Below are 14,778 nucleotides of genomic sequence, written 5' to 3' on the forward strand. Positions count from 1 at the left end.
GTGTAGTTGTATTATAAGTTGGTTTTATACAAATGTTAATCAAGCTTTTGTCTCATTACCGCACCTAATCAATCTCAACTTGACCAACCATACTTATAATCCATGTAACTCCTCAGCAAAGACCCCTCGAGTGCCCCAGAAGGGTGAGATCCTGGGCGCCCGGCACCGCTACTTCCGCATCCCGTTCGTGCGCGCGGGCGGCGCGGGCGGCGCGGGCGGCACCGCCCCGGCCGACACCGAGCGCCGCGGCTGGTGGTACGCGCACTTCGACGGACAGTACGTCGCGCGACAGATGGAACTACATCCTGATAAGACGCCTGTCTTGCTACAAGCTGGTTAGTCACTTTTTGCTCGCCGTATTATAGGACACAATAGGAAATATATTGTGTCGTGTTGCTATGTTCCAAACAAGGTTTAATGGAGAGTTTAACAGTTCTACATACCTACTGTTTTAAGTTTTTTTGAGACAAGGGGACTAATGACCAGATGGATTACTTGATGGTGAACAATTTACGCCAACCACGGATACTTGTAATACCAGAGGAGTTACAAGTGCGTTGCCGATTTAGAAGTATCTAATGTAGATTCTAACTTTTAAGAGTTGCAGCGGTTTTGGGATGTTAAAGTAGGGTGGGGTTTGACTCAACACAGAGTTGCCAGCAACACTCACGCGCCGAAACATGGTTTCATGCCAGTTTCAAGTCAGGCCGTGGCCGTGGGACATATATCATAATAACTCCAGTGAAACGGGCCTATTAGTACCCAAACTTGGATCTCCCAAGTGAGAAACATTAAATATGTTGTATGTATTCCCAGGAGTGGACGACATGCAGATGTGCGAGTTGAGCCTGGAGGAGACGGGGCTGACCCGCAAGCGCGGCGCCGAGATCCTGGAGCACGAGTTCGAGCGCGAGTGGGCGCGCCACGGCGGCGCCCCATACACGCCGCACGACCAGCGCAAGCGTTAGGTACGTCTACTTGGTGTTTTTTTTTTTTGAGGGGTAAAGCCATCCAAGTACTTCTCGCCTCGCCTATGACGGGAGCCTTGGGCGAGGCGAGAGTGAGTGTCAGACTCTTACTGACTAAAAACCACCCTATTCCTACTCTTACCTTTCGAGCCGGAGCCCCAATAATCCGCTAGGCAGTCCGCAGTCCGCAGGTGATACTACTACTAGAAGCTTACATACATTCAGTACATAAAATTCAGGTACCTACGCCTTAAAACAGCGACTAACTGGTTAAGTACCTTCTATAATTATCGCCACATGACGACACACTGTTTTGTATCGATATCTCAAGAACTCCTTCGTTTTATTTATGAGAGATTTTACTTTAATTTAAGCCCTTTTTATACTTAACTAATAATGTTTTCTTTTGTTCCAGATATCACATTCCACCAAGGGCCTAGTGAAATTTAGAAACGACGTCGCAAAATCGAAAAATATTCCACAGAACTAGGAATTTGAAATTTATTATAACACACATAAGATAGATTATTGAATAGAGGAATTACTTAGTTCTTTCAACGTGCCTTTGCAGGTTCCTAGACTTATGATAGTGCAATATAATTGAAGGTCTTTAAGGTTATATTAATATGGTTCCGTAGTTTCAGCAAAGTTGGATACACAACAAATGTTTATATACAAATCTTTCAAATGGATTCACTATTTATTGTGATAAAATATGTTCAAAAGTGTGATAAATATCAATTGTATCGCCGTGCCTTAAATTATTATACTAAAATAGTTTTAATCTAACTTTGCTGTATTCTTATTTTATTGTAAAACTATGCAGTTTATGAGAATTTGGCAGCTTGTATGGTTTTATTGAATTTGTCAACGGTTTGTCAATAATATCATGAGTGTGTGTCAACTATCAGTTAAAAAGTAGAAATTAATATATTTTAATAGCTGTGCTAATTTAAGTCACGAAGATTTTATCTTGTTTTAGCGAAATTTTAACTTGTCATTCCAAAAATCGATTCCTGTAGCATCGACACTATCCGTTACTATTTCATTTATGTATTTGTAGGATACAAGGAAATTAGAAATCGTGAATTATGTGAATAAGACAAAGTGACATAATATATTTTTGATTTAATATAAACGAAAATAATTTCTCTAATTATTCCGTAGCGTATAATGTGATTGTTAATTCAGTAAACTTATTTTAATGGGATTCACATCGAAATCAGTTAACAAACTAAAGTATTTAAATTAAAAATGAAATAATAAAATATTTATTTATACTTATTCCTTGTAAGCTGTGATTCGTAATTCAGTGGTAAAAATGTATTAGGTCAGTATTTTAAAATGGAGAAAGTATATTTATTTGAACATTCCTGTCCTAAGACTGGTGAATGGTAGCTTTTGTATTATTTTATTAGCATTATAATAATTTTATTAACATAAGTGTTTGAACAGTATTTAAGCAAACATTCCTGTATTTTTTTACTTCGGTCGCAGTAAATGTTCAGGTTATTTTTATGTACAAGTTTTTTAAAGTACAAGTATTTAGAGCAGATCGTGCAAGTGCCTTAGTGTGTTATTCTGTTAATACATGACCACTCCATTATTGTATATGCTTTACCAAATAAAAACATGATGAGAGTAATTTATAATCTTTTTATTTATTCAACCCATGATTTATGTAATAAGAAGGAAACGTCTCAAAAAACCTAAGCACAGAAACCTTGTTTTCTGGGTGATGACTGATAGGGGTTTGGGTGAGTATTATATAAGACGAAAAAAAAAAACTGTATAAGACATAAATGCCGCACTGACTGGTCCTGCGGCTGGTGCAAGCTGTGTAGTTTGATTTGAAATTCCCAGTGTATCTAATAATCCTGAAATCCTGTCTTCTATCGACATTATGGAATTTTAATAAAACTGGTATTTTGTACCTCAACTAGTGTATGACAGAATGGAAGTATATAGTAAGCGTAGGTAGATATTTTATTCCATTACTAATTATCTCAAGAAAGATGATTCATGTAGGTAAACCATTGTATTGTTTTGGCGATGAAATTAATTGCCTCATTAACTATAATTATGTGAAATCGTTGAAATAAAGGCGACTTGACTCGCAACTGTCCTTGAGGCCAGTATCCTTATTAAAGCAGAACCACGACAGAACTGCATGCAAGGCAACACGTCATATTTATCCAGCCAAAAAGTACTGTTACCAAGCCAGAAAATAAAAAAGTCCTATTATGTCAAAAACAATCTGTCAATGTCAACTGTCAAGCTAAATTGTGAAAGTTGTTTGTGGCTATTCTTAGATCACATTTTCAAACTCTCGATTTTTTGCTAATAATCTCCGAATTTCATGTGCTAAAAATAAGATAATGCACAGATGTGGTTCAGTGACCAAGCGGTGTGATAATGAGTGTTTAATTTCATGAGCTTGTAATGTAAAAATCAAGACAAACATGGGCGGCCACGGACGCTACTTGTTGTTATTGTTGTTTATCACGGTGTTAATTAAATTTTCGTACTCATTACCGTATGATGGTGAGTAAAAACTCGTTTGATATGATATTTTATGTATAAATATTTTTTTAGTAGGCTCTATAATTTAGGATCATTGCCACACATTGTGTAATGCAATAACGAGAAAGCGAAGGCTTGCTCTATTGTTATGTTAAACTTTTGAATGCTTCTTTGAATGAGTTTTGAATCTTTCGAAGATACTTATCTAACCTACATAGCAAGATTGTTGGTTGACCTCTTACAATCATTACAAATGAGGTTAACATGCATGCTTGATTTATTTCAACAATACAGTAATGTATACACAAACTCTTATTTATGAGAAGCTTTGATAGAATAATAAGATGCTAGAATATCATGTCTATCATATTAGAGTTACCTATAATAAAATTATTCATTGGAAAATACCATGCAACTAACAAAGTTTTGAAGAAAAAAGTTTGTACATCTGCTTATGTTTTTTTTGCAGTCCACTGGCTAGGGGGCCCCACAACAATAGAGAGAGATGTGCCCTCCCCTAAGAAACAAACTGTAGACATCTATTGCTACAGGGGAACTTCCAGAAATCTGTTTGCTATATGGCAAACTGTGAAGGTAAGAAAAATAATGATATGATTAACATATTTTTTCCTGCATATTATCCAACTTTTTAATTACATACCAGCTTAGTAAAATCATTAAATAGATAACTAGTTAAATAAAATCCATATGTCAAATCATAGAATTTCAGTTCAGTGCTTAATAAATATATTTTTTTAATTATTACTTAGGTTATAAGTTTATACATATGTGGTAGCAATGGGAACTAAGCAAAATCTAACCTCATAAGAACTTGAAATTAATCATATTTATAACTAAGCGACCCAATACTAAGAATACCATCTGTTTGAAAACCAAGTACCAATAGTTACTGTTAAAAAACATTTACACACCAAAAAAATTAACACAAATGTTAATTAAAACATATGTGTTAATTTTTTTGGTGTGTAAATTTAAAGAAACACCCAAAAAAAAATAACATATGTGTTAATTTTTTTGGTGGTTTAAACATATAAAATGAAAAAGTATTTAACCTCTTGCCTTTTGGTATATGAGGCACAATAGAAAACACATTGTGTCTCACATAGATCTATGTTTCAATATACTACGGGTTAATAGAGATATGAAGCATCAGAACTTTTGTACCAACTCCCAAAACACTAGCTTACTTTTATACCCTTTACTTGTAAAACTTTCCTTGATTAAAAAATTTTAACACTCATTTTAAATATTTTAGTTTAACATAAAAATAAAGAACAATGAGTTCAGTCAGTACATCGGTGAGTCTCCAGCGGATGTGTACAAGGAGTTCTCGGAGGACAGCTACGGCTGGTCCTCCGTGGTCAATCCATTCCAGAAGAAACCACAGAAGTCTGTGTCTATCAACCTCTTCACTCCTACGTGTATGGCTATCAACACGAGAGAGAGGCACACTATTGAATTACAGGTTTTGAGTAAGTATGGTTTAAATATATTATCCTCAACCTTTTCTGTGCTGGTTCAATTTAATTTGACCTGTTTGTTTGTTTGGGTCAAATTTAGTAATTGGGATTTGTCCCCCTCCCTAACGATAGACCAATCTGATATTTAGTACACACTCTTATGACCATACATATTAAAACTGTTTAACATAACTGTTACTTGTATTTACCTTGGGAATGGTATCAATTTATATAAATTAAAACCATAATTAAAACATAGATCTTTAAATAAACAAGTTTAAACCAATATTTCCATCTTTATTTCTCCAGGAGTAGACCTATGGCGTGTGATGTTGATGGCGGCGGGTTTGGTGCTGATATTCTCGTCGCGCGCCCTCTGCGGGAACCCCGTGTTCTTCTACCTGTGCGGGATATTTGTCGGAGTGTTCGCTTCCTTCATGGTGCTTGTGTACTACATTAGCAAGTTGTTGCCTAGAGTGAGTATTAACTAACTTTAACATTTAGCTCTAGTTAATCAGATTGTTGTAATGAATGCCATAGACTTGGTAGGAAAACAAGACTGACAAAGTCAAAATAGACCGAAGGCACTTTTGAACGTCAAAGCAAATATTAAAATATTAAAAATGTCATTCTGTCTATCAGTCCTCAAGTGAAGCTTATGTTTGTTCTAAAGTGTAGATTCCTATGGAGAAAAACGAGCAAGAAACTCCATAGGTTACTCTTTTTCAATCAGTACCTGTAGTACTAGTTGGATCGCGTTTGGCGCTCTGATTGGCTGGCACAATTGAACCAACCAACCAGAGCGTCGAACGCGCTCTCGTTCATTGTTACATTTTTTCTTTAGTTCAATTACGTGACACCAACAATGATGTAACACCAATATTCGGTCAATGACATAATATTATTCAAATTCAAACACGCTAACAAATGTTTACTATCTTTCAGAAAACTTTAACATACGGCATCTTAATCGGCGGTTGGACGGTAGGCGTGTACCTATTCCAACAAGTATGGGAGAACATTCGCACGCTGGTGCTGACGTACCAAACGTACATGTTCTGGTACACCATGATCATCAGCTTCGTCAGCTTCCTCGTCTGCTACAGAATAGGACCGCCCAAGAATCAGAGAAGCAAGAACTTGGTTATGTGGACTTTACAGGTGAGAAATTTATACTATTACATACATACATACACGCATAACCTCACGCCTGTTTCCCATGGTAGGCAGATACAATGGAACGCGAATTTGCTACGAATCTTGGTATTTTCATGCATGCTGGTTGGTTATGGCCAAACGTAGAAATTATGGTAAAGCCTCGTATGTAGTACTTCCTATGTAGACTGTCTTGGTCTTGTTCATACGTTAGCAAGTGTGATTGCCAAGGGCAAAGGGTTCTATTCCCAGGGCGGGTAAAGCATTATTGGGCTTGATGATTGTTTTAATTCAAAATATTTTCATCTGCATAAATGAGGAACGGGTGTAGTATTTCAAGGTTAAAGTATTAAGATAAATGATATAATTTCAGTGTGTAGGAGTGCTGATGATATTCTTCAGTTCTGAGTACCAAGAGGCTTCAGCCGCTGTCATCATCGCGTCGCTCGTCGCCAAGTACTTCCCGCAGTCCCTGCTCAACAGGATAAGTGGATATTGGTAAGTTATCTGGGATAATTCTTTTGTAGAAGTCATGCTTCTTTGTTACGTGAGATGAATATAGCAGAAATTAATATCAGATACCAATCCAAAATATCGAGTTCGATTAATTTTAGCGTGTAGCGTGTTCGTTCGTACTCTTTGAGTGATCTACAAATTGTTATTTTGGGCCTGGGTGTCACGTGTGTGTGAACTTGTATGTTTGTAAACACACCAACGACACAGGAGAAAATCTTAGTGTGGAGCAAAGATTAAAAAAAAACTTCACATATTAAAAATATGTGCTAGAATATTCTCTCCAAAATATGAAATCAACATGCCAAGGTCAGACCACATATAAAAACGGAGATTTAGATAACGTTAATTGCCTGTCATACATTGTCAGCATATATTTTCTCAGCATTATGAGGCGAGTCACTAAATGTTTTAAAAAACTTTAAACTCACTTATATGTTCATTGTCTAAAAAATCATTAAACTCACTTATGACGCCTGATTTTCTCATTCATCATCTCATTTTGGAAAGTGTTAAAAAAGCAGGCTGGTATATCCATGTTCTGAAAAAACATAAAGCGAATCACTTATGCCCCATGTTCTAAAAAAACTTTTCATGTGACAGGCGACGCAAGTTCCCGCCCAAACAGAAGCTCCTAACCAGCGAAGAGTACTACGAGCAAGGTGCGCGGGAGACCAAGATGGCGCTGGAGAACCTCAGGAAGTATTGCTCCAGTCCCGACTGCGCGCAGTGGAAGATCATGCTCAAGCTGAACGATTCTAAGAGGTAAGGGAGAATCTCAGATTAAAATAGTTGCCGATGCTTTTTTACTTGCAATTTTAGGATTTATTAACAAAAAATTGCAAGTAAAAAAACGGTTGGAATTTATTACGCCAACCCTTTTTTTAAGAATGGAAAATCATCAAGTGGCTGATATCTGAGAAAGGCCAATCAAACATATTCTTACTGACTTACGCCCGAATACTCAAACGCTCAATTTTAAGTTGTACCTAAATATCGTGCTATCTCTGTCATTTTATAAAGAATTGATAGTGACAGAATTACATTTGAGAGCGTCTTAAAATTGAGTAGCGTTTGAGTATTCGGGCATTAGGCTACCCTGTTCTTACACCGAAACCATGGTATAACTATAACGAATCTTCCGTGCTGCTGCACTGTACATGCTTGCCATGTAGATTAATAGGCATTTGGTAACTTTAAAGTCAAGAAATTTAGAAACCTTCGATTCTAAACTAAACACCAATTTAATTTTCCAGGTTCGCAAGCTTCGTCGAAGGTGATTCCCATTTGAGTGACGATGAAGTGTTAGACTATGAAGCGTATGCCTTCTCCTTGGAACGTGCCAGGAAACCGACTCCGATGGCCAATTCCACCAGAAACATGGAGATCTCGGATGATGATGACGATGACACAGATTATGATGATGATTGAACTGATGATTGACTGATCTAGTATAGTTTTAATGTTTCTGTTTTTGTAAGTAAAGGTAGGTGAGTATGTTTTCTTATGTGGGGATGTTTTCTTAGTAGATTTTCAATATTCATAATGTTGGTGTGTGAAAGTGGAAACTATCGTTTTCTTTTTCTTCTCCTCCAATAATGTCTTCTGATTTATTTCGTTGCGGGATCCAAGACAGTCATTCATATCCCTGGGATGCGCCGGACTTCAGTGTTCCAGTGTTTTCATGGTTGTATCTACTGTAGATCCTGGCTTACAGGAGTTGCAGCGGTATAGGAGGTTGTGGCGGGCTTGTCCCAATTCACAATGTTTATTGGCTCACATTATTGTTTGACGAGGACACACGACAAGCGCAAAGTTGTTCATGAATATAAGTCTCTTTCGTGGTTTGCGACTAGTCGGGTTCCTCGTCAAACAGTTACGTCGGTAAGCCAGTAAACACAGTTTTCCTAAGACCGCAAAAATTATGTGGAATCTCGTTTAATTTTCTTTATGTTTACTGTTCCTGTTTCTGTGTATATCTATAGTTTGCTAGGACTAGGAAACATCCCTATTTTATAAAATAAAATATGTTTTTAAAACGTCTATTTTCTATCAATAGGTTCAATTGTCACATGTCTGGTTTTGGGGGCAGTTTCAATAATATTTTTGTATTTTTTTTGCACTTTGCACTTTTCTTGTTTCATAGTAATGTATTGATTATTGAAGAATTGCAAAAAATATTGTATAATTATCTTTATCATCACAATGAGACAATAAATATTTGATGTATTCTATTTAAACAGATTCCTCTCGTAGGAATAAAAATATGTATTTAATTTAATTTATTAAAATGTTGTTCTTGACATTCTTCAATATAAAAATTCTTGATACTTTTGACTGTTATCTAAAATAATTAAATAATTGCCTTGAAAGTTCCTCTGATAATGTTGTTGAAGAAATTATATAATTATTAATTGTAATTATATAGCTAAATTAATTAATTATTATGTTTTTATCGCCTTACTCACGTCTCAATTATTTGACGAGAAACTCGCCTAGTTTCAAGCCATACTAGAGGCTCATATTCATGAGCAGCATTCCGCGACACACGACGCAATTGTCGTGTCGTCAACGACTTTCAGCCGAAAAACATAATAATTAATTAAGTATGTCTCACGAAAGTTATATAAATTGTTAAAAAAACTGAACAAACAAATAAGCTTATTTAAATATGTATTAGTACAGTACTTATAATTGTTACATTTTTATATTAAACACACCGTATCTCTATAGCCGAACAAATAAAATAACATTTACTTGAAAAGCATTTTTTTGTAATATTATAGAACCGATTTTAGAATATTCACCTTGAGTTCTTTTTGTTTATTAATATTAAATTATTTCCATTAGATCTCTACCTGGTATTTCGAATAATAAGTTAATTAACATAATATAAATAATAATCAGTGTTACACTATAGTATAACCATGTGCCACATAACTCTACAAAGTAAATAGAGGAGAAAAGAGTTTTCTTACCGATAGAATTTCTATACCTTTTCCGATAGATGGGGTTATTTTTGGTCGTCTCACTAGACTAGACTGTTGTCATGAAGCAAGTACAAAGAGGAGATGCCATAATGTGATTGTGCACTGTGATACAAAAAAAAAACGACCCTGCCCAATGATATAATAAGTAAAAAGGTAGATAGATTATACCTCAGCGCTTAGAAAGTGGCACATTAAAATATGGACAATTGGCAACGCTTGTGTAGTATCGGACCAATAGATGGAAAAGAGAGAGGGGCGTGGTTTATAATGTCCCGCGCCGTCCCTCCTGTAAAGTACCCTGTCACGCATTATGTTAAAGGGTAATCCAGTTATGACATCTCCTTTTTTGCATTTGCTTTATGGTTGTTACGCCATTACAATAAGATAGTAGAAGATACATTACATTAATTAACTATTACAATAATTTAAACTTGATAATCTCATTGTAAAAATGTGTACAATTTTAAGGATCATTTCACAAGACATTTATTATTGTTTGTCTTCACATTCACGTGTTTGCGTAGATAATTATTAAAATATTGTACACTCAATATAATAATCGCGCACTAGTTTGCTTATAACACCAATGTAATGTGCTATATAGAATAATTTTCGAGAAGTGATCTCTATTTTGTGTAACTTATATTTTTGTGGATTGTGGGATAAAGCTACATTGCTTATAGTTATTAATTTAATATTAGAATCTTGTGTTAGGCTTATTTTCCTAACAAGTAAATTATAATTTAACCGCCACATTATTAGGCAACCAATTTTCTTCCGAGAAAAAGGTTATGTTGCCTGGCTCATTAGTCGAGTTGTCGAAAATGTGAACCTCTGCCTACCCCTTCGGGGATAAAAAAGGCGTCACGTTGTGTTGTTGTAAAAAGGTTGTTTTGGTTAGTCTTATAAAATAATCTGATTTTCTTTTAGTCTAGTTTGATCTAGTCTGAACATTTAATGATTTGAATTGTAATCACAAAGGCAGAGAAAAGCGGTAGCGCTTTTCACGCATTTGTTTTTAAAGAAATTTCAAGGGCAGCTTACTACATACATGTCTTTCTTTATAAAAATATCCCTGGTTTGTGTACCAATATGATTAATGACATACAACATGTACAAATCTATGCATTACCAATTCCTTCCAATAATACGAATTTTGATACATTTAATATGCTAATATTTTGTAATAAAAAACTTAATAATAAATTATTTTTGTGTTTTATTTACCACACCTTAATTCGTAGAAATAAAAATAATAGGATAGTTAGTAAATAATTTATTTCAATACTTATTACAATCACAACATACAAAATTAATAAATTAGCACCATAATTAGTGTAAAAAAATATATAAATGTATCTATGTAAGTGCACTTAGCAGTACATTATGGCATTTCTAGAACTATTGGCAGTAGCAATAGACTTATTTGTGATTTTGGTAACAATTTTGATCATTCTTTTATATATATAGAAGAAATCTTTACAGATTATATTAGGCACCTATGAGTTTTTAAATATACAGTAAAAGAGAGTAATAGTAATTATTACTTCTTGCACATTTTAAATGCTTTGTCTCATAAAATGTAGTAAATTACGTCAATATATTTTATGCCAGATATCTGGCCTACACACACGTTAAACATATAGTTAAATACTTTTTACTTTATTCATAAGCAAATGCCTGAATACGTCGATACCGTTCATGTCATACACGCATTTGTTGAGAGCCAAACATCACACTTGATTAATTATTATTATTAAGTATTAATCAGAAGAGTACTCTAATAACAACAGTTAAACGAAGCTAGGCCGCTCTGCTAGCTTTCTTGCTCTTGTCCAGCGTCTGAGGCGGTGGGGCCGGCTTGGCTGACATGTGCCGACTGTATAACCTGTGGGAAAAGACAAATTGAAATTCAGTACCTTTAGTACGCTTTAAGTTTAAAGTAATCGAAACAAGAGCGGGTTCGGTGCTCTTATTGGTTGGTTCATTCGCGCCGGCCAATCAGAGCGCCGAACGCGTTTTCGCTACGTTCAACGTCAAGTAAACTCATACAACGGGTACAGGTACATACATCAATAGATTACTCTATTCCAAGAATTCTAGAGACTTCCATAAATAACGTTGAAAATATATTTATCAATTAGAAATACTCTACTACTAAGTTATAAGTCATAAATTATTGGATTTGATCAAGCGATTTCGTTTTTCGACGCCATGGATTTAAGAAGATTCCATACGATATTATTCTAGGCCCTGAAGGAGATGGCGGGTCGAACTTACTAACTAACTCCTACGGTAAGTATTGGCCGCAGAAAGCTGCCAGGCGTGGAAGGAGGGTAGGGAGGCCTTTGCCCTGCAGTGGGACGACCACAGCAAAAATAAATAAATGATTCTACTTACACTTTGTAGGTCTCAGAGCGCAGATAATCGAGCACGTGTGAGGGTCCCAACTTGAGCTGGTCCTCGATGTGTGGCACCCAGAAGTTGCCTTCCAGGCGTAACACTGATTTGTTGCTGGCCAAGTCGAGAGATCCTGTTCAATTAATTAATATTAAAATTTAAGAAAGTACATTATCATTAAAACAGACTATCTGAAAATATGATTCTATGTAATGAAAAAACCGTTTCAAAATCCGATGCGTAGTTTTTCAACTTCGCAGAAAGGAGAAGGTTCTCAATTTGGCCTGTATGTTTTTCATGAAATTTTTTAGATATAAGTCTACAACTGCCAACAAAAAGTTATATTTTGTTTTTTAGTTGTGACAGTGAGCGAGAAAATATAGTAAATATTAGATCTATATAAAATTAGATGCATCATATTTCAACTTACCAATTTCAGGTGGTAACACAACTAGCCTGTTGCCTTGTAGGTGCAGTTCTCTCAAGCGAGCCAGCTGACCGAGCTCACGAGGCACTTCAATCAAATCGTTTTCGCGCATTGAAAGCTGAAGAATAAAAACAAAGGTTGTTTACACAAATGTATTAAGATTATTATGGCAGAATCTCAATTTTCTTGGGTTGGTAACATAAGAGAGTTTTTATTGTCGTATGGTTGGCTATATTTTTTTCAGTATGTCTCTTGTTTTTTCATGTAATGTGTGTAACAACCTAATAAAGCATTCATGATTTATCAATAACACAGTTTAATTTGATAATAACAACAAAATCCTATGATATTTAGATGTTTGTAAAAGAATAATAGCTGGTTTAAACATGTTATTGATATGTTTCATAAGTTGTATGTCCTTATCAACAAGTATTTTGGTCAATAAAAGGAAAATCCAGTTCAAATAAAATAAACTTACAATTTGTAAATTCTTCAGGTTACCAATTTCAGCAGGCAAGTATTCAAAGTCATTATCACCGAGGTACAATGCTCGGAGACTGTCTGGAATTTAGAATTAATTATGTATAACTACAGTAACAAAACAGCATTAAACAGGAGCATGTTTTTTTTAATAAAAACAAGCAGCTGGCGTCATACATAATTTTTACATGTTAACTGTCACATAGGTTACTGGTGACCAGAGTTAAAAGAGGATTCACCTTAAGTTATACAGTTTTCTGATGGCAGTCTAAGACTTAAAGTAAAACTATTCCACTCACTCACTCAAATACTCAATAGTACTAAACAAAAACTACACAACTTCGGTAACAAGTCCAAGGTACTATTAATAAAATAAAAAATACAAACCCATAATAAAGAAGTTTCCAGGGAGATTCTTCTCATTCAGATTATTGTATGTCAGGTCCAAGATTTCCAGAACAGGGAATGAACCAAAGCCTCTCGGTAAGCCATTGAGTCTGTTCAGAGAAACGTTGAGGATACGGAGCTTCGGTAGAGAAGATAGACTGACTGGGAGTTCAGTGATGTAGTTGTTGGCAAGATTCAGGATCTCCAAGTTAGCAAGGTTAGCAAGAGCAGCCGGAACTACTTGGATCTTGTTGTGGCTTACAGAGAGACGAGTTATGTTGGCGAGACTGACTGTAAGGAAATAAAATTGATCGTTAAACTAACTAATTATTAATTAATAAGTCCTTAATATCTCATTTATTAATTAAATAATATAGAAATGAGCATTTGACGTCTACAAGGTTAGGCTACACAAATTTATGTAATAAAATTGGTAATATTATTTTTATAATAATATCATGACTTCATGAGATATACTAAATTACTAAAAAACTAGTAGAGCTTTTCTCCATTCATATAGATGAATAAACCATGATTTTTTAGTTAATATTATTATTCTTGGTTTCAAGTAATTAATAATACATTCCTGGACGAAGTTATGGAAACATAGGGAAGGAAACACCTTATAAAACCACACTATGTATGATCAATTGTATGATGTCATGGGTTATAATTAACTCAAGTTTTTAAAAGTAATGAAATATTACACTATCTACTACAAAATACAGATACAATGATGTTAGTAGCTTCTAAAAGACTTTAATCTCAACATCTGTGGGCGAGATATTAAACAACATTAATAAAGAATCTAGAGAAACTGCTACAGAATCAGTTTGAGTGAAACCTTGAAAACGTCTATTGCTCAGATTGCAATTATTTGAGTAGTTATTTGGGATTTTTAAAAAACAACTTTAGAAGAAAAATGTAGGTTTATAAACATACGGCATGTCTATAAATAGCAAGTACTGTATGCAATACACCCAAAGACCAAACGAGTTTCATACAAACAGGTTACACTACGCCCTTTTAAGGGTAAACAGGTTTATAGCAATTAACTTACACAAGCCAGGTATCTCGTCCAAGCTAGAGAGTCCTTTGTCCACCAAATCAATTTCAGGATTGTTATTTTCCTTCGCTTCTTCAATAACTTTTTTAGCTTTCGACATTTTGCCTGTGTTTGGAATACAGGAAACTGGAGGTTGATGACTCATAATATCAACAGCTGTTTTCTCGGTCTAGTCGAATTGCGTTCCAGATATGTTTTGTAGTATCTTAAACATACGTTTTATTTTGTTTTTTGTTTTTGATAATAAAGATGGAGAAAAGCTATGATTAAATAATGGTTAGATATTTAATGTGTACTGTTGCATTTACAAAATATTTTTATTTTATTTCTTGGTTTTAGTTTCGCTCATACGAATGAAATGTAAGTTAAAGATTTTTTTTATTATATC

At 34.9% G+C, this 14,778-nt stretch overlaps 3 protein-coding genes across 8 annotated transcripts in view; 2 read left to right on the forward strand and 1 right to left on the reverse strand.

Annotated features, from left to right (window-relative positions):
- The window catches only part of LOC118268178 (myosin heavy chain 95F), a 41,258-nt gene extending 38,645 nt beyond the window's left edge, over positions 1-2,613 (forward strand). For all 6 annotated transcript variants that reach the window (XM_035582529.2, XM_050706694.1, XM_035582532.2 and 3 more), the window contains 3 exons: positions 117-335; positions 817-968; positions 1,384-2,613. In XM_035582529.2, coding sequence (XP_035438422.2) covers positions 117-335; positions 817-968 — 371 coding nt within the window. In that variant the 3' untranslated portion in view covers positions 1,384-2,613. The remainder of the gene's footprint in view (positions 1-116; positions 336-816; positions 969-1,383) is intronic.
- Positions 2,614-3,234: 621 nt separating this feature from the next.
- Positions 3,235-10,839, forward strand: LOC118268222 (nuclear envelope integral membrane protein 1a). Its single transcript, XM_035582614.2, has 8 exons — positions 3,235-3,512; positions 3,961-4,085; positions 4,768-4,984; positions 5,282-5,448; positions 5,918-6,133; positions 6,501-6,625; positions 7,244-7,405; positions 7,897-10,839. The coding sequence occupies exons 1-8, from the start codon at positions 3,431-3,433 to the stop codon at positions 8,069-8,071; spliced, it is 1,269 nt and encodes a 422-aa protein (XP_035438507.2). The 5' UTR covers positions 3,235-3,430; the 3' UTR covers positions 8,072-10,839.
- Positions 10,840-10,891: 52 nt separating this feature from the next.
- LOC118268561 (ras suppressor protein 1) lies at positions 10,892-14,562 on the reverse strand. Its single transcript, XM_050706715.1, has 6 exons — positions 14,385-14,562; positions 13,325-13,615; positions 12,936-13,018; positions 12,461-12,575; positions 12,031-12,163; positions 10,892-11,518 (listed from the first exon to the last, which is right to left on the reverse strand). The coding sequence occupies exons 1-6, from the start codon at positions 14,533-14,535 to the stop codon at positions 11,434-11,436; spliced, it is 858 nt and encodes a 285-aa protein (XP_050562672.1). The 5' UTR covers positions 14,536-14,562; the 3' UTR covers positions 10,892-11,433.
- Between the last annotated feature and the right edge of the window lie 216 nt (positions 14,563-14,778).

This window comes from Spodoptera frugiperda, chromosome 29 (genome assembly GCF_023101765.2).
Source record: "Spodoptera frugiperda isolate SF20-4 chromosome 29, AGI-APGP_CSIRO_Sfru_2.0, whole genome shotgun sequence".
Lineage (NCBI taxonomy): Eukaryota > Metazoa > Arthropoda > Insecta > Lepidoptera > Noctuidae > Spodoptera > Spodoptera frugiperda.